The following is a 20,851-nucleotide window of genomic DNA, read 5'->3' on the forward strand; positions in this document are numbered from 1 at the left end:
GCACAAATACGATTATCGTTGAAAAGATAATGAGCAGAAGATAAATTTACCTAGTGACTAACTGAAATTACTTAAAAACTTTAGGCGATAAAAGACGGGCATGGACAGACATAAGATTAACCCACAATGCGTTATTTTATGCAATTCATTCAAAGAACGCATAAAACTGTTAAAAATTATCTTATCTTATTTGTGATATATTTATGAACGTTGTCAGAAACTCAGAATATATGGCGTCGAATGAATGACAGGATGACTGATGAATAATGAATTGGAAAGGATACGGAAGAAAGCGATCGTGGCCTAATGTAAGCCGCCATTCCGGCATTTGCCTGGAGGGAAAGAAATGAAGCTGTTGTGGCCTATTTCAAGGCACGTATCCAGGTACATGCGTGTGAAGAGACTGAGGAAACCCACAGAAACTTATAACAGAACAAAACGTCGCGTGGCCCCTACATTAAAGCAACCCCCGCCTCACGAAGTTTCTGGATTGTAATGGTGTATGAACTTGCGGATGGATACCAACGTTTAGGAGAAATGCACTGCCTCATTCAGGGCTTCATTTATACCCTGAAGTTGGAGGCAGTTTCTACCTCCGAAACGTTTTAATCTGCACGGCGGTATGCCCACACGAGGAGTAAGAAAATAATTCATCTGTGGCACTCTGTTCCACGCAGCGCGCATGATACAATTTTCAGTAACTTTGTACCTTATGAGATATTAAGATATTGACACGCTTTGTAAAACACATGTACACACCAGTGTCCAGTGTGTAAGACCATTTGTAGCGATAAGGAATCAGATAATCCAAGTGATTAATCCATGGCAGCAGAAGAAGATACAAAACTATACGTGAAATATTATCACTGCCCTGGATGTAGTACACGCAACTTGAATCACTATAGCAGCACATCGATACATGACGAATACTGAAGGTTGGTGATTCTTAAACCGATTAATTGGTTACACCAAGACAAATCTATGGCGCGTATTACAAATGACAAAACGTATTCGACATCTTTGAAAATGTCACTCCCCTTGTCGGCTGAAAATAATCCATATTTACATGATGCCCAAACCAAATTAAAATTCTGAAAAATTACTTACATTATGAAAATGGACAGGTCTCTACTTAGAAACATGCATCTCATTAAAATACACACATTTGAATCAATTCTGATATGGAGTATGACTATAATAAATAAAAAAGGGTACAGGGACTTAATACAGAATGGATCTTATAAAACGACTCGTTCTTCAAGCACCTGAGCACTGCGGGTCCCAACTTTTCGTTGGCTTCATCGGTAGGACTCCCTGGACGAGGGATCGGGCCGTCGCAAGGCCTCTACCTGTACACAGGACAGCACAACACAGAAAAACGCGGACACACATCCATGGCTTGAGTGAGATTCGAACCCACGGTCCCAGCGACCAAGCGGCACAAGGCCCACGCCTCAGACCGCGCGGCCAGTGCAATTAAACACAACTAATAATACGATAGCAAATGTTTTGAAATAAAACAGGCCATGAAACTGCTTCCTTGGTTTCAGAAATATTATGTTAATGCGATTTTAAACCTGACTCTTATACTGCAATATGTTCTGCAAGACTATTACAAATGGCGCTCAACTTACGTTCCCCTTCCAGCTTTTGATAAACCTACGTACTTAGAGACCTGTCTCCGAAACAGCACGCATTAAAGGCGAAAAGCAAAACAAAACAGAAAAACAGAAATAAAACAAACAACCATGAAATAAAGAGAAAAAGACAAGACGAAAAATAAACAAAGACTGAAAAAAAATAAAGAGAGATCCAATTAATTTAGAAACAGTGAAATAAACATTTAAGATGAAAAGAGAAACACCTCTTTTAAGATACACATAAATATTATTCTACCGTCTACATCTTGGACTTCCAAGCAGTCTCTTCCCATCAGGCTTTGTCTCTCTCCCTTTAACTTGTAATAAAATAGGCAGTGTTCAATGTAACTTACAGCTCCGACGTCACAGTCGTGTCGCCGGTAATTGATAACGTGGAAGGTTTCACAGGAATGATTTTACGAAGTTCGATCGTCTGTGAACAAGTGTATCAGCTTCCCATCGACATTAGGGGGGCGGGCAGAGATATTGGCCTATCAGTTCGTTACCTGATAACACGAACTGAGTAGGCACTAGCAAATTACTGAATATCTCCGCGTCACAAGAACAGGAACAAAGCGTGACATTAAAAACAGATTCATCTCTACAGCCTCGCGGAATTCAGACGCTACCAAGAATTGCAATGTAGGAAGCACTCCATAAATATATTATTTCAGGCTTTTAAGGTAGTTTAATGTCGACGATGATCCTACTTTCGGGTCACTGCACCGTGTAGACGTGGGTTACACATCCCGTGATTACACAATGAAGATGGAACCAGTAAGATCTGTATACCGTCTGCAGTACAGCCCGCACCTACACAGTGCAATCACTGAAAAACAGGATAAGTATGAAACCAGAATTGTTCATAGATGTTTTTACTTCCGTGAATTCCATTTCAGTGGCTGTAAATACGGTTCTACCTTTTAAACAAACCATGATAAACAAAATCAACTCTGAGAACACGAAACCCCAGTATTCTGAATGTGACACATGAAAGTCTGTTAAAACATTGAAAGGGCATTTGATAGTCAAAGCATTTTACAAATAAAAGGCAATTAACAACCCTCGACGCGGTGTGTTGTTTGGTGAAATGGGCACCCCCCCACTCCACGCGGCCACAACATAAAGTGATTCCCGTCAAACAGCACATTACCGAACTTGCACATGGCTGGCTACATCAAGCTATCATCACGTCGCGTGTCACTAAGCTCTACTAAACCACCGCCTGAAATTCCAACTACCCGCCAACAAATATATAACACCATCCATGAAACAAAGTAACCATAACGCGCAAATATTAAATTATCAGTGAGCATTACGGCTTAGTGTCAATACCGTATATTGTCTAACCAAAGAAGTCACTGTGCCCGTCTCAGAGAGACCTATGTGTGTTATCTTAATTTAATCTGATTTCCGTATTGATTAAGGCGGATCATTTTAAAGATTACAGAGGCCAGCTTCTCAAAATATCAACGGTAAATACCGAAATGTTAATTGAGATTTTATTTAACCTCCTAATAAAACTATCTATCGAGAACTAGGTCATGAATCGGCTAATAAATCAACAAACTAACTAATTAATATACTAAATAAATATTTAAATTACTGAATGGATAACTATGAGCCAGCCACCATAGTAATAAACAACTCAAAAATTTATTAATGAAATAATTAATGAAATAACTAATGTCAATTGAAATTTAAAACTATGTGGCTGGTGCTAAGGATTCAATACTTACAAGTAAAGAGAAGTCTCCATGTTCTCATTAAAAATCGTTCAGACATAAAAAGGGAAGGAAAATACGCCCACGCTAGAATTCCCTACCCAGGAACTTCAAAGCGCCGAAATGCATGCTGGGCTTCACACAAAGTGACCATTATAATCGTCCGATTTCGAATAAAATTAGATTGGTTCATGAAAATCCATTCAACCATCTTCCAGTTTTTACATGGGTACGGACGGACAAATCTATATTAACAGGCGCTCCGCAGGGATTCGAACGCGTTTAGGAAAGTCTTTGTGTTGTCTGTATTCCATAAATGTCCCATTATAAGAAGACGAATGAGTCCCTGACACGCTGGGTGTCTTCAGAAGGTTACTGACAATTCTTCTGTATACAGTCAGTGATTTTAATTGATCTTACGACTGCATACATCGGTTATTTAAATTTCAAACGAGTTTTGAAAGAGGAATCATTTGTTGGTGTGTTAAAGATAGCTTTTGGGGACATGCAGATACTGTCACAATGATAAATCACCAGTAACACTATTCATTTGTTTGCCTGGGGACAAGGGAGATAAACATATTTACAAATGCGCATAATTATCGACAATCATTACTCATGAGCAAATACAAGCTCCCTACACATGACTTGATTAATGAATTAAATGCTAAAACGGAGTAAAATTGCATTAACATAATATGTATACACATAAAATCCAGTCGAATCATCAACACGAAGTGAGCTACCTGGGAGAATGTTAGATTGATTGAGGGACTGCACTAAGGCGAGATGCAGGTGCACATAACAGATTCAGCATCGTGTCAAAATGTCAGACGATGCCAACAGAAAGCTGGTTGTGAGAGAAATTTGTGTTTTCTTAATTTGAGATTAGGGATTTCAATTTCCTTTAAGACAGAAAGTGTTCGGAGCACTATCTGTCACCCTCCATGAGGTGATTAAGTACTGACATTGCAGCCCGGACAAAGTCTAAATTACGTGCAGCTACTGAACACACGATCCACATACACAGTAATTTGTTTTGTCACTGCAAGTTGTCACTTGTCTCTAATTAATACCGAACGACGCCATTTTATATATAAAAAAAGCTAAATTCGGCGTAGAGAGATTTCCTAGAACACGTAGTTACTTAAGGAAAACGCCACTGACCCAGAAACAGAATGACATAATTATTTTTGACAACATGAACCGTGCTAATTAAAAATATGGAGGCAAGTTATATGGACGCGACCTGCCTTTCAGTACAGAAAGTGGTTAACACACATGGTTCGTAATCGGGACATCCCAGAGACCGGCTACCCTGATAGAGACCTTTCGTAGTTTTCCTCACACCCTCCAGGCAAATGCAGGATAGTACGTTAAATTAGGCTATGAACAGCTTCCTCCCCATTCCAATTACTTATTCATTAATCATCTTATCACTGGACGCAATGTAGCTTGAGCTAATTGCAGAGTCGTTAAATAAACCACACAAAAACAAAGAACGAAGTTTTGATCTCGCTAGGGGATAAAAGACAGGCAGAAAGTTAAAAGTGAAGAAGCCAGAGAGAGAGAGAGAGAGAGAGAGAGAGAGAGAAGAAAGAGAGACACTTCTAACAAAGTCTTTCCTTGAGCACGTCGTGGTCGATCTAGGGGCAATTCGTAGAAGACAGAGGATGGGCTAATTTGCTGAAATACAAATTTAAAACCTGCCCATATTTTCGGTCTATCTAATCAAACAAGTTTCCTAATTAGTACCCATCATTTGTTTTATTAAAAGTGGTTGGTAACGAGGCATAAGTGTGACGTGTTAAGAACATTAATTAACGTAGTTTGCGACTTCCGTCCGCTGGAAATAATCACAAAACGAGAGTTAAATTACGTATATTATGAGCGGAACGCATAGTTCACAAACATACCGAAAGTTTTATAAGCTCAAGAGGAAAGTATATCTGAAAGACCTAGGAACACACTGGAGGATAATACTAAAACTGATTTTGCAGAAACAAGTTGCGAAGATGTAATCGAAATACCTAAGTAATTTTTTTGATCTTACTTGAGCAACTGACATCTGGCCATAAAATTCTCTCCTTCCACGAAAATATGAGTTCACAACCTCCATAGATACCGACCACTGTAGCCGGTTTAATCCACTTTCTACATTCTTTATAAACGGAAATTAAGCGCGGAGCGTCTTCTGCGACTCGCATCGGCGGAATTGGCACAGTTCCGCGCCAGACATTCGAATCGATTTGTCATCATTTATAAATTCATTATAACTACCTGCATTTGCCTTGAATAAAACATAAATGCGGTCCAATGCAACGCGACATTAAAATCATTAAAAACGGGACGAGAGCAGACAGGCTTGGAATTGTGATCACAGAGAAAGAATATCAATTGGAAAACCAAGGAATAGAGGACCAAAACAAAATTTGGAACCAGAGCACGTGACAAACAATTATTATAATAATGGCAATTGTTTAACTACCACTTCTCACATCACTACGCAAGCTGTATACATGCTTCACGTCCAGCGTTCGATTCCCGGCGTGGAAATGAATCTTTCTCTTTGCCATTACGTCCAGACCGGCTTTGGAGCCCAGCATCCCTTCTGCATAAGAGGTAATGATTATTTCCATGGGGACAAAGTCGCTGTAGCGAAATCTGACTAATAATCCGGTTCTAGTGTTGAGAATAAAACTGCAGGAAGTTTTGCCGCCATTCTACATCCCCTCATGACGTCGTGTTTAGGCAGAGAGTAAAGTTTATGTTAATTTCCATTCGATATTCAACTTACATACGCCGAGCAATATTACTCGGCTGTACTTATAAACTGACGCCCACTGAATGTTCTGGGCTAAACTTCAGCGCACTTAATTCGTTGTGCCCTTTTTGCACACAAATACTTTCCCTTTTTGTTAATTGGGTCAAATCGTATGCATATGACAGCTCCATGCTGGAGTGGCAATTATATGGTGTCCAGGCTCAACCCTCTGCGAAGACCAGTAAAGTTTTATTACACAAATGATGTACCAGCGCCTATATATATAAGAGCAAAAACGAGTATGGAGTGCAGTTTAGACCTCAAATCGTGAGACACGGCCGGTTTAATCTAGCCACCAAGGCTATCAAACTGACTGACCTCCCTAAGTCTGGTTTTCATAAAAAAATAAATACAAAAAGTTAGAAAACGTAAGCATGGCTTTGAAATTTTAGGGCGCTTACCAGAATTCTGCCTTTGACCTTTATGAAGGACCAGCGAATTTCCGTGCTGAGGATTTAACAGATTTTTTGAATGGCCGATAAAATCCCTCGGCTGGAGATAACCACCCAGTCACTTTTGAGCGCAGAAACGTATCTATATGTCTTCATGTAAATTGTCCGTTATTGATGTCAAATTTTAGCCAAAACTTGAACATGTCGAGAAATGTTAATAAAACGAAAATGAGTTCAGCCGCATGTAAGAAGCCAGAAGGATGCGTCGAAAACAAACAATTTTGCGCATCAAATCGATCTATTCAATATTCGACGTACATGCACACAGCACATGACACTTTTCATAGATATCTGTGCTCAGTACATTCGCCTGCGTTTCTTTAACAGAAACTGGACTAAACGGGAAAATTTTCCTTTATTGGAAAACGTATCTGGCCGGCAGAATACAGAGCGAAACTAATTCAGAATTATCTCTACTGAAGGAAAACCCTTCAAATTAAAAATGAAAAAAATACGAGGAAAGTAATATATTTCGATACTTTTCTATTTATAGTTTAGATGCGTCATGTTTGTGTTTTCAATTCATACATATATTTATTCTTCAAGTCTATACACAAACTATTTTAATATTGATGTTAAAAATTAAAATTGATATATATATATATAGCGCAGATTGTAACATCGAGTAAACGATGAATAGCGCGAAATATATATATCAATTTTAATTTTTAACATCAATATTAAAATACTTTTCTATTTGTTTTACATATAAATTTATTCATACTTTCTGAAATGTTTCTGAGAAGAAACTGCTTTTACAGTGGAAAATAACGAAGCCAGATCGTCTAGAACTCGAGAGAAAAAGCGAAGAACAAGAAGAAGAGATACATTAAAATAAGTACTGATCAGTAAAAGCACATACACGATAATACGATTTATTTCTGACTTGAGATTTAGATCTTAAATACCTGGTGTACACACTGAACAAATTCTGCACTCAGCTGTAAATACACGCGTAAAAACTAAAAACCCCTCTGAAAATAAAATGTGTCAGGTGCCCTGGGATTCAGACACACGTATATTTTGCCACGCCGTTAAATAAACACAGGTTATTATATTTTTGTTTCACGTCTAAGCGACTGTATCTGCTTTGAGAAAACATTTAAATACATCCATCAAACAAGATGTTACCGTTAGCTTACAGGATTACGTGTGTATTTCGTCAACCAATCACCGTATAAATTACCTACCTGTTGAGTCTCATAGAAGTACAGTGGCTGTTCTCGGTGACGTCTAACAAAGTACGCTTAACTGAGAAGAGTAGGAGAACCTGATCAATCAAGACGCAAGACATCAGCTGACAACTATAGTTACTGCCGTGACAGTACCGGCTGACGTCTACGAATAGCAACTTATGATCAGGTTCCGTTTCGGTCCATTACCACAAAGCAAAGAAGCTGAGGTCGTACCTGCTGTGTGTCGCTGGCTGCAACTCTTACTTCGGCACTGCGTGCCCTTACACTGATCCGTCGTCTGCTACGCCAATAGCGTACCGGGATTCAAACCCGTGACGCAAGCGCATCTCATCTTCCACGCGTTGCCTTGACAACCCGAGCGCCCGCGCCAAACTCCAGAGATCCCCATAGACGGTACTATTTATTAAGTGCACCCCTACCTCGTTAGAAAACGTATGGATCAGAAAGGAACAGAACGGAGCAGGGCGGCTGTGATCTGTGAGCTACACAATTAAGCACAGTCACCGGATTTGTTGTTAACACGAGGCACTAATCGGGGAAAAAAACTAAGAACAAAGAAGGGCCAGACAGCGTTAGGACCGCAACCCTGCGAAAAGCCAATCAAACCCGCTTCGTCCGTACGCAAAAAACAAGTCCAAAATCTGACAAACAGGTTTTTGATTAAATATGCTGCAAGAAAACTTCGTGGGGGAAAAAAAAAAATACAAGCTATTTGTAGCGTCTGGCCTTTCCCCACCCGCGAGAAAAAAAACAGCCTACCCCACGTCGAGAACTCTTTAATTGCTTCGTCAGCCCAGCGCCATGTCTAGAAACGCTTACTGGTGCAGATACAATACGTTTGGTCTCGTACGCTACGATATTATGAACAGAGCAATAGAATTTCCTGTTCCTTAAAGGCAGGAAATTTGTTAATTAGCACGCTTCCAATCCACCTGAGCACCAAGATCTGAGTATAATCTGTACATAACTCCACAGGTTATCATCATCATCATCCGAAACGAAAAACAAAGGTCCTCCAACCATTAAAGAGTCTTCCACTGTGTTGACACCTAGTTACGATTCATAGCAGTACTGTCCAAAGCAAATGGGGACTGGACCCAGTTTCGGGGTTAAGAATGCGTGGAGCCTTACCGCCAATCACACTACTAGCATTCACGGAAAAGCGCTTTGGCACGGGAACAAAATAAGTTGTTTATCAATAAAACGATTATGTACTTAGTGAGAACTTAGCGTAGATCGTACACGTACAATAAAGACATGTTTATTCACAAAATCCGACATTTAAGTGTTGGACTTACGGGACGACACTCGTTACTAACACCACAGTATGAATTCGTAAGGATTGAAAAGGTGACTTCAGTATTATTCAATCTGCCATTTCAAAATGATTTTTTGTTTAATTGCGTACGTAACAAAGTACGCAAAAAAAACTTCAGGTCGAGCCATTCCGCCATTTTAGAACGCCCACGCGTCGACGTTAAACAAACAGACGGGAACTGGAACCAGCTTTGAAAAGTTCTGACAGTGTGGGCAACTGTTCAAATAGGCGATTGTGCAAATATATAGTCCTTGTGAAGAAATAAAGTACTTCCATTAGAATGTCCAGGCTCTCAGGCGACGCATACAAAGTGAACGCAGTGTCCCCTCATAGACAGGCGCACAGAAATGGTGTAGAATACCACTCAATGCTTTGACGATTTTGTGCTTGTATCTGCCCTTTACAAGTCCTGTGCTTTTAGTTCTAGACTGTCTACCACATTACTGATGAGAAAAGTTAGCCGAGCGTATAAAGAAGTAACCCCCACCCGATCCAAATGCGGTTTTGTAATCTTCTGGGTTGCCATTTAAAATACTAAAAATGCCAACAGATATAACCTTTTATTTTCTGAAGTTTGTGTTCCTGATTTTCGCTGAACATGTTTCGGCCTACACGGACCATGATCAGGGGCCCTCTTACATTCGAAAACCTTGCTACAGCTGTAAGAAAATCCCTGATGATGTCCTGTATGGGACGAAATATGTTGGGAAGAAGCAAGTACCACGAACTTCGCCTAATAAATACTTATAATTGTTGGGTAAATTAATGGCTGCAATGATTTTGGGATAAGGCGGTATGAAATGCAAAAGCAAGCATGCTTTTTTGTCGGTTTAAAATATTTTAAAGAACAAAGGACCTAGAGGTAGGAGGCTTAAGATAAACGATGTAAGTCCTTGAATTGAGGATCAGGTAGTAGAAAATGCTTCTGCCTACAAAGGACAAAAATATTCGAAGAGACAAATTAATCAATCAATCATTAATTAATTAATTAATTATTAATCAATAAATAAATAACTTGAAATTAAATTAAGAAATTATATTGCGGTCCATTTACATAATAGAGGCGCCAATCGGGCAGGTCCCTGAGGCTGTACGAACTGGAAACTACTTTCACAGCACCGCTCCGTGTCTGTCAGCAAAGAACAAGACAACGGGCTAATAGAGAGGTAATCTAGTGGAGTGCCTCTTCATAAGCCTGCACAAGCTTCATTACAAGGGTGAAACTCAAGACGACGATACGTCTAGGAGGGCACCGCCCGACTAAGTTTGGCTCTCAGTGGTCGACAGGCCATCACGGGCCCGCAGAAGGACCTACTGTGCCAATACCTGTGGTATGAAGCAAGCAGCCCGACGTACTGAAGCACGCTTATTCCTATGCAAAACATTATTTTATAGGATCATAAAATTCTGATACATAAATCGAAAGAGAAATCAAAGTAAGCGCAATTCTTAACAGCAAAAAGGAAAAAGAGACAATGAGGTACGCTAATTTTGAAACAGTCTTGGATTAAAGACGATGGTTTAATAGCTTTTCGTGGTGAACACCCCCACCCCCGGTGGGAGAATCCTGAATAATTAAACAGAATGTGGAAAAGGGGCGGTGACTTATTTGAAGGTACTACCGCCACGTTTATATTATTTATTTTTTGTTTAGCAAAGCTTCCAAAGGCTCGCACTAGCCTATACAAGCGTCGAATGACACGATGGAAAATGAGTAATGAACTGGAAATTAGGCGGAAGGAAACGGCCTGACGTAACAAAAAAAAAAACATGGTAGGAACTAAATATTTCATCACTGAGTGGAAGAACCGAAAATGATTAATGACGACACTGAAGGAGGAGGCTGAGTAAAAACATTTCAGTCGCCCGCTGTCACAACAAAGCTACTGCACATTACTTTCATAGCACAAAATTGCAGAATGCACAGAAGTGATGAAGATTGTCCTATAAGCCACTGTTGTTGTATACCTCTCGTCGGATGGCGGAACGGCGGCCAAATTGAAACACTCCGCAATTCCAAATTAGAACACAAGTTTGTAGCAGCGTAATACGTAACTGAGGCGACAAGCTCAGTCACATGATAATTCCCTAAGTACTTGTTTTAACTGCGCCCTGCACGAGAGAATTGTTAACGTCAAACGGTAAATGGATATAACTATCCTTCCTCACTACTTTTATCTTCTTTGTTCTTGCAGAAAGAGATAGTTATATCCCGAACTAGAGTCAGTGGGGAACAAGGATCACCTCAGGGTTGACGTGGTAATTTTGATGTATATCAATAAATACAGGAACAACAAATTTAAGAAACCGAATAATTTTACTTTTGAAATTAAAGAAAATCTTATACACTATTTCCCTAACTGGTACAAAAGTTTGGTTTACTGTCTGGAAGCCCGCTGTCGACTATGTCCACTCGAATACTGCCATGTGTTTTGACCTGCATACCAGATCCCTTCCTGGCGAGGGAACCTCCACATATGGCTGGCTGATCTTCTGGCCAGTTCAAATTTCAAGTCAAACAGTTACAGGGGTTCTGGACTGGTATATGGAAGAGTCCATTAACATAGTATCATCGAGGAACGGAATAATTATTTTGTTGTAAGACTTGAGGTTCTCACAGCGGTGAGTATGAAGATTTCCGTCTTCTGGGTTGTTGCGCTGTGTAGTCATCAGGTCGATGAATATCATCGCCCTGATGACGGAGGCAGTATGACCTCTGAAACGTTGGTAAACATCGACCAGACTACACAGCGCAACAACCCAGAAGACAGAAATCTTCATACTCTGATGACGGAGGCAGTATGACCTCTGAAACGTTGGTAAACATCTACCAGACTACACAGCGCAACAACCCAGAAGACAGAAATCTTCATACTAAGAATCGCCCTGACGACGGAGGCAGTATGACCTCTGAAACGTTGGTTAACATCGACCAAACTACACAGCGCAACAACCCAGAAGACGGAAATCTTCATACTCATCGCCCTGATTATGGAGGCAGTATGACCTCTGAAACGTTGGTTAACATCGACCAGACTACACAGCGCAACAACCCAGAAGACAGAAATCTTCATACTCATCGCCCTGATGACGGAGGCAGTATGACCCCTGAAACGTTGGTAAACATCTACCAGACTACACAGCGCAACAACCCAGAAGACAGAAATCTTCATACTAAGAATCGCCCTGACAACGGAGGCAGTATGACCTCTGAAACGTTGGTTAACATCGACCAAACTACACAGCGCAACAACCCAGAAGACAGAAATCTTCATACTCATCGCCCTGATGACGGAGGCAGTATGACCCCTGAAACGTTGGTAAACATCTACCAGACTACACAGCGCAACAACCCAGAAGACAGAAATCTTCATACTCATCGCCCTGATTATGGAGGCAGTATGACCTCTGAAACGTTGGTTAACATCGACCAGACTACACAGCGCAACAACCCAGAAGACAGAAATCTTCAATTATTTTGTTACTTTCTTCAGAATGCTAAATAAAATATTGTCGCTATGGATTGAATGTTAAAGTTATACGAACCCGTAGTTTAATAACAAGATCAGTTTTCTTCATCTTCAAATTTCTTCCTACATTCTTCATCTCTTTTGTCCAATTAGTTTTATTCATCTCGTTTCCACTTTCTCTCTTTTAGTCCTAGCTTTAACTCCTGTCGAAGTAATAAGTAATGAATTCCTTTCTCTTTGTCCTCCTTCAGACGAAATGTAAGAAGTGTAACAAAATCCACGCCCAGAATCACAACCTTTCATCGGCTTTGTAAACTACGTAATTGTAACAAAATCCTCACAGACAATCAGCCGCGTCATTTGCCTCTCTTCAGTTGTCGTGAAAGCTTAAAATCACACATCTAACCGTATTTACGATGAATTAACATCTACGTTGTAACGCATATAAATAATTATGCAGTAAACGTAGGACCTACCGAAATTTGTTGCACATATTTCTGCTCTTACGTAATGCTCTGTTATAATTAGATATTTCAAATTAATATAAAAGTCGTCATACGATAATGTAACTAGCAATTTCTGTATCTTCCTGTTTTAAGATGCGGGGATTCGGACGCGAATGGGAGAAAACGATTAATACACAATTATTACACATTAAGAGCCTCGGTTCAAAATTTTAATCTCAATTAGTTGAACATTAATAACGCATAAGCCTACCTACAACTTACAGTTCCGCTCTTCCCCGAGCCTGCAAACTTTAATTGATTTAAAACGGGGATCTATGAGTGCCCCCTCAGGCCGAAAGAACTCGACTGACGTAAATGTTTGCTACAGACGGTTCTGTTTCCTCGAAATGACACAGAATACGAAATAAAGGAAAACATGCTTACATTAGTATTGAATTCACTGCCAGAAGGAGAATATGTTTTATAGAATTTATATGTTAACAAACGCTGTAATGCCTTGATGAAAAAAAAAATAAATTGCGTTCTTCATTGAAGTAGACACGCGAATGTAAAAAAGAGAAATTTTCATCACTAATAAATATACCGCCATCAATGTCAACATCCCACAATACCAACGTAAAGTGCGTCCTGTCAGGAGATATGTTAAGTGTACTGACAGTAACAACGCGCTGAGTTAGCATATCAGACAGGAAATTTACTTCAGACATTCATGTTCTAACACCTCCATGGAAACCAGTTAATTTATATCTATTATCCACTAATTCCTGCTCGATTAAGTAAGCAATATCTTCGTACTTGAAACTCCGTGCCTCCTCCCGCAATTTCTGTTAGACATACACACATCCGGAAAAATAATGTACAAGATTGTATAATTTTACAAAATGAGGAATATTCATGGACATCAGAAACGTCAAATGTCGTAATCTTAAGCGTGTAGCTGCGCGTTATAATTACTACGCCGTTTGTAAGTCAAGTCGAGTCTGCATGAAGATGTCTATCTTCTGGGATCTAGGGCTGCATTCCAGGAGACAGCCATCTTCATACTCGTCGCCGTTAAATCCAGATGATTCTAGATATCTTTATAGAAGCGACAATGTCACTATACAAAACACAGCTCTGTATCTACTGATCTTAACACGTACATGTAATTGCCTTCATTATCAAGATAAATACTGTATTTCTGTAACATTATCATCATATTAAAAGCGAAGTATATAGTTCTGATAACGCGAAATTGTGTTCAAATAGTTGTATCGAAATCTAAGTAGCTTTATCACACTGTTGCTCTCATCAGGCCATCCCTATGGCGAGCCGAAGTAACATTGTGACAGTTGGAGTAACTTCAGGGACATTTTATGTCTCTCCGTAAGGCAGGAGACACGACCCGGCCACAAAATCTCTTAGTGCAATATTTTATGACTCGTTATCACGACAAATTCAATTTTGTTTATGTTTATGTGGACAAGTAATGCGTGTTGCATGTGGTGAGGAGCCAAACCTACAACCACTGTGACTCATCTGTACATAGAAGAAAGATCCCAAAGTCACTGCTGTTACCTACGAATTCTATGGAGATGTTCATGCAAAAATAATGTGTTATAGATGGTGGGCCTTCGAGGAGGAAACCGAAATCACTCTGTCACAACCAGTCCAACCGCAGTAAGCTTACTTCCCGTTGTGGTTGCCGATACTACCAGTAGAGTGTTTACAGAAAAACTTGGTCCAACATAAACTTCGACGTAATAATTATCGCTCGTGCTAAGTGGAGCCTGGGATGTCCTTTTCGAATTAGTTATTAATAACGATAGCCTACATGATGATATTTTCATCTACAGCCAGTGCGTGTAACTGGTGGCTGTTAAACAATTTTGAACTACAGAATTTTGTTCGCGGTCACTTAAACTTCATCAATCGTACAAGCGCTAAGAAATTACCGTAATTAGTGTGTAGGTTATACGTTAGAAGCGATCAAACAGAAATACAAGTTGAAACTAACAACAAGAAAAACACCAAAATGAGAGATAATGATTTGTTTCGTCCCAAGCTCTTAAAAACGAAGAGATATTTGACGTTTCATGGTGGGGCATAAAGACCAGACTCAGACACATAAATCGCGAAAAAGCTTCGAAATGCTTATCTACAACTCATGAACGCACAAGTAATACACACAGTGGAGCCAAAACACACACAAAAGACACATTAATGATGGTGTTAAAGACCTCGTCTCTAAAGACTCGATGAAGAAGATCCCGAAACGAAGTCACTGCTCTTAAAAACCATCGCAATTACAAAATGTTGTATATAATAAAACAGGGAATTTTACAGTCGTTACATAAAACATTTTTTTTTACTGCGACTCTATAAAGCTCCTTCACCCAGCAATATAATGTGACAATACATGACTGCTAAAAATCAACGGGTTATGTATGCTTTAGGGTCCGACCTCAAATCGCCCACAGGAACTTGTCATGCGCGTATTCTGCTAATGGGAATATCAGATTATCACTTGAAGATGTACTCACCTTGGGATGTCCCCAATCTTCGGAGCTCGTCCTCTGCCCCGACATGCACCCTCGCCCCAAACACACGAAGCCGCTGTAACAAATAATAACAATGAGGTAATCCCAATATATATATTGTACATAAAAATGTACAGCTTCTTCACGTTACAGTAAAGACTGACAGTCGAATCAGCTTGCCTTCTTGCACTTTAATTAACACTTGAGTCAGAATTGAAATAAACCAAACGTATCATAAAACACCACACATTGCTTTAGGCTATCTACACCTAAGCGGTGCTGCCACCTCAGAAGTTAACATGGTCTTCGTGTTGGAACTACTCACGATATGAAATAAAATAGGACAAAGGTGGGACAAACCAGAATGGCACGGTATTTCTAACAAATTTAATACAAATCGGATCACTTTGTTTTAAAAGAAATTAGTACGTATGTGGGATGCATGGTGATTTAATAAGCGTAGCTAACTTCGTGTAGCAGAGTCGTTTTTAAGAAGCTGCCAGTCATTCACCTCGTCAATAAATTCACCGACAACGCATTAGTTTGCCTTTCTTTACAATATTAGAAAAAATAAATTAATACCACTGAATCGGAAGAATGATTTATATAAGAAAATAATAATATATACGAAGGCCAGACTAAACTTCGTATTGCAGTCGTGAGACATCTACGGAAAACGTAAATTCTCTCGCTCATCTTCCCTCTGAAACGCAAGCTGACTTTTATTCCTTAATTCTATTCCCTCTGCAAGAGGCGAAAAGCGCTCGTCTGCTGAAAACTAATGGAAATCAATCATCGCTCTAGATGATCCCTCGGGTAGAATTCCTGAATGCGTTACTGAGAGAACAAAACGATGAGAGAGGGTGAATTACAGTCTACGCCTAACGCGGTTGGCGTCTGTTTGAGCCGCCTACAAAGCGTTCAAAAAGCTTACTTTAGAAAGGAGAGAAGCAAAGGCATTGATGAAGACTCAGACATGACGGGAGTACAGAATGACAACAAATTTGCGTGCGGGAAAAATGTTTCGTTCGGTTCATTGCAGGATTTTAGGTTCTCGCGGCTGTGAGTAACGGATTCTGCTGTCTTACGGGTTGTAGCGCCGTGCAATCAGGTAGTATTAATATATTACATTAATATTTGTCTCATAACTAAATACTGGCAGTCGCACGAATGTATTTCTTCTTATGTTATGCATTCCTGCATGAGACAAGAAAAATGCGTGAAAAATTGTTGAGGGAAAAACTTGAAGGCTGGAGGCCACTTCAACTTCAGTACTGCGAACTCCAATAAGTGAAGACAAATGACGCGGACAATAATAAACGTTTTTCAGCATCGAAATCCCCCGCATCTCACACATAACACTGTTTTATACTGAGATTAATGAAGATCGCTGGTCAGTTTAAAAACGCTACGAGGCGTTTACTTGTCAGTTCCTCGTCCAACGATGAAGACGCATCTCCGACCCTGACGGCCGTGGGACGTAAACAAGTTACGTGGGGAAACTGTAAATTTACTCTAGTACAGAAACAATTCCTGCGATGGGGCGGGGGGGCATTTGTGCAGCCTCGAGGAATTGACAACGACCACAGGGCAAATATTTACATACTTCTAAAGCTATGCAGGTTATATAGCGGATAGCGCTCTACAGGGTGTGTGAGGAGGTTACGTTAAGGCGGTTGAATGCGGGACTCGAGATGGAATTGACAAGCTCATGGATGAAGCTTATTTCTCAACAACAAAAAATACAAGAAGAAGGTTCAAGTCAATTATGACTGGTATTTAACTCGAAGATATTTGTTCCGTTTCATAAAACATTCATTAACACACAAAGAAAACTGTTTTTTAAAACAAAAAGTAATGTAGTTGTAGACCCAGAAGAGTTTAAACAACAAAGAAACTATTGTGTAATGTATTGCTATATAACAATGCGGCTAAAACGTGTAGCAAAATAAATTAAGATTCAAATGATCTATTAATCAGTCTCTCATTCCAAGTAACTGCATTCAAAAATTTTCCCAACAATATTCTATAAGAATTTTTTTCTCTCCATATGTGCTACAAGTCCAGTCCATCTTTCTATTTAAAATGTAAACATCGCTATAAGCGTCGTTATTTCCCATAAACAACCTAAAGTTCTCCTTGGAGAATTTTTTATTTCATTGTTTCTGAAGGATACTTTTAAGGGCTGCTGGAATACGGGACAATTATGCATTCCAACTGATTTTTTTTTCCAGAAGCTGTACAGAACACTGAACTAAGAAGAATCCCATTACATTGAACGCCTGGCAGCCTGCCTTCCCTCGCCACATTCACACCTGCACTCATATGGTTGTAAAATTCGAATGTAATGTGCTAATGAAAGCGGCTATAAGCAAGCAGACTGTGTTATTATACAGGTTTGGCAAAGTTTATTTGTTACTTCAACGCGAACAGGCTTTATTTAATTTTATAAACACATAGCAGATGGCGTCATGTCCAGATTTGCGCTTAACGTGATAGCAAATCTTTGCTTTGCTTTGGGTTCACAATGTCCATTCGCACGCAGAACAGTAAACACCCTACTTATCATCAAGAGAAGACGAAAATTACAATACAAGCGCGTCAAATGAAGGCAAAATAGGGAGGTATACATATGGTTCATTAAGAGTCAAGGGTTAAAACATTTATTTCAAAGCAAATGTTCGTTAACATATACGTTTATCGAACACTTTTCAGCTTTTCACAAAATTCTGTTCATCTCCGATTCAATTTTAACCCAAAACTATTTCGTATTATAATGAAACTAATTAATTTCAGATTGCTAACGTTGATACGACTGTATAGCCTTATATGCGATGAAGCAAAATTATCCAAATGTTACATGTTTCGCGCAACAAACCCTCAAAACCGATGTTCTGAAATTAAATGCATTTATAAATGAATGTTCTCTATTTGGGAGTTGCTTTGTTGAGTGAAAATCCACAAATTTAATCTGTCAGTTATGGTTAAAATGTCGTGTAAACAGTAATTATACCAACTCCATCAAAAACCATTGTTTCCTGACAAACTATTGTAGTGAGTTCCTTTGTCATCAGAGCTGTTACAGCGACTCCATCTGACAACAGATTCTAATAACAAGGAAGAATAGCCTTCCTCATGTGTTTTGGATGAGAATAAACTAAAAAAGGTTTAAATGCTAAACGAAAGTGTTACATATAAATTACAATTCTGTAGTTAGGGCAAGGGACCTAAATGGATGTCATTCATTCATTCATTTATTGAAATGTACAAGGCTTAGAAACTCTGGAAACAAATGAAACCAACAAAGTTACCTTCTTTGAATCAATGTACAAATCCTGTTTTGTACAGTCACATTCAAACATACATGTCATGTACTGCGTATATAAAATAACCTCCAGGTACACAATTCTCCGGTGCCAGGGAAAACGAACATACGACCCAAACGTTAAGTAAATGAAGACAATTTTAATAAACTCCGATAAAATCAGCCTTACTGATATTTTTAAATGTACACCAGTACGATTACACAGTTTCGTACGGAATTAATTGAAATCATAAGACAGAAAAAAAATTTCTATTAAGTGTTGAAAATGTCCACCGCAATCAACGATGCGTGCAATCATTCTTGTCATCATGTTTGATGCAAATTGGTCAAACGACCCTGAGTCAGGGAAAGTGTTTACCAGACGAGACAATGTCCACTTGTTCAGCACAGGAGAATCGGTAAATGTATCCCTAAACTCAATCTAGCAAGTTAAATAAGAACTACATACCAGGTAGATGGCAAAACGTCGATGCTAAATTTCGTTTAATTCCTTACTCGCATTATCTAGTTTTATAAAGCGTACACGCAAATATCAAAAGTTAAGTTTTGGCTAAATTGACGGAAGGTTAAATTGTATGTGAGCATCCTCTTGTGGTTTGTACAACTAAACGTTAATCTTACCGTCACACAAAACACAATTTGCAAACCCTAAATACTCTTTTTATTCTCTACAGGTAACGCAGATGCCGAGCCTTATGTCACTTAATGAACGTCACACCTATTCAGATGCTGGACTGAAGCAGATTTAGTAGATTAATTAGACTGGTTCTAATTATTACGGAGGACAAATGGATAACACGGATGCGTACGTGAAATTTGCTTCGTATTTGTTGGACCGTCACTTGTTTATATACACATTTCCACTACACTTCTCTACTGCGTCACAGACCATATTACCACACGAATATCTACACATCACAACAAGATACAGAACGATCAATACAAAATAATATAATTCTGATGTTGGACTGTAGCAGATTTAGTAAATTGGATTGGTTCTAATTATTACAGAGAATCAATGTATAGCACGAAAAATACACAAAATTTGTTTCGCATTTGATGTATCGTTACTCATTTACACACATATTCCCATTACACTCTTGAATACTTTGCCACAGATCATAATACCACGCACATCTACCCACCATAACAACTTGTCCAACGATCAATACGACAGAATCTAAATACATGCTAAGCTCCATGAAAATAACACAACGAATCATACAAGACTGAATCAACCTTCGTGTACAAATGGCATGCGTAAAATATATTTAACAATTTTTAAATTCTAGCAGAAAACAATCATATTGCAATATATATATATATATATATATATTATATACATATACATACACACACACACACACACAATTTTTTAGTATTACAGACGATGATGATCACATACCAGCCGAAACATGCAGTATAAATAACATGTGTCGTTTAAAAATTGTAGTCAGTGGGCTGGTCACTCACTACTCATAAATACACGCTTCAAAAGACCAAGAATCCTTCTAAAAGGGAAAACGAGCCGAAGCACCATAGATGATGTTGATTTAAAATTTTTAAGAAGGGGAGTGTAAACGTGTTTAACAAGTAACGGGCATCAAACACGAAACAATATCAATAATACACCAATGAATGTTGCGATAAAAATTATAAATAAACGATTTCACTGATCACCACGTGGTATGTATCATGGCGCACACACAAAGATGAACTGGTCAGCAGAAGAGCACATATAAAAGCCATAAACGACACGTCTGGCTGAGAAATACCACGTATTTCAAACTCTGAATATCATTGGTGTTCTGTGGGTATAAACTCCACAATCACAATTTTGTTCTGTAGATGGCATACAAAATAATTAACCATTACACACCACAAACGAGATATCTCGATCAGAAATACCGGATATT

The 20,851-nt window shown here is 39.1% G+C and overlaps 1 protein-coding gene across 10 annotated transcripts in view; it reads right to left on the reverse strand.

Annotated features, from left to right (window-relative positions):
- LOC110840767 (uncharacterized) overlaps positions 1–20,851 on the reverse strand; it is a 109,179-nt gene that overhangs the window by 49,491 nt on the left and 38,837 nt on the right. For 8 of the 10 annotated variants that reach the window (XM_087356347.1, XM_087356348.1, XM_087356349.1 and 5 more), the window contains one exon: positions 15,614–15,686. In XM_087356347.1, the coding sequence (XP_087212473.1) occupies positions 15,614–15,686 (73 nt within the window). Of the gene's footprint in view, positions 1–1,993; positions 2,053–8,049; positions 8,150–15,613; positions 15,687–20,851 lie in introns of those variants that run through there. The other 2 variants (XM_087356353.1, XM_087356354.1) reach the window with 2 other exon arrangements.

Source organism: Zootermopsis nevadensis, unplaced genomic scaffold (assembly GCF_977971745.1).
Source record: "Zootermopsis nevadensis isolate Lab colony 2312 unplaced genomic scaffold, Znev_1.0 Znev_ptg000027l, whole genome shotgun sequence".
Classification (NCBI taxonomy): Eukaryota; Metazoa; Arthropoda; class Insecta; order Blattodea; family Termopsidae; genus Zootermopsis; species Zootermopsis nevadensis.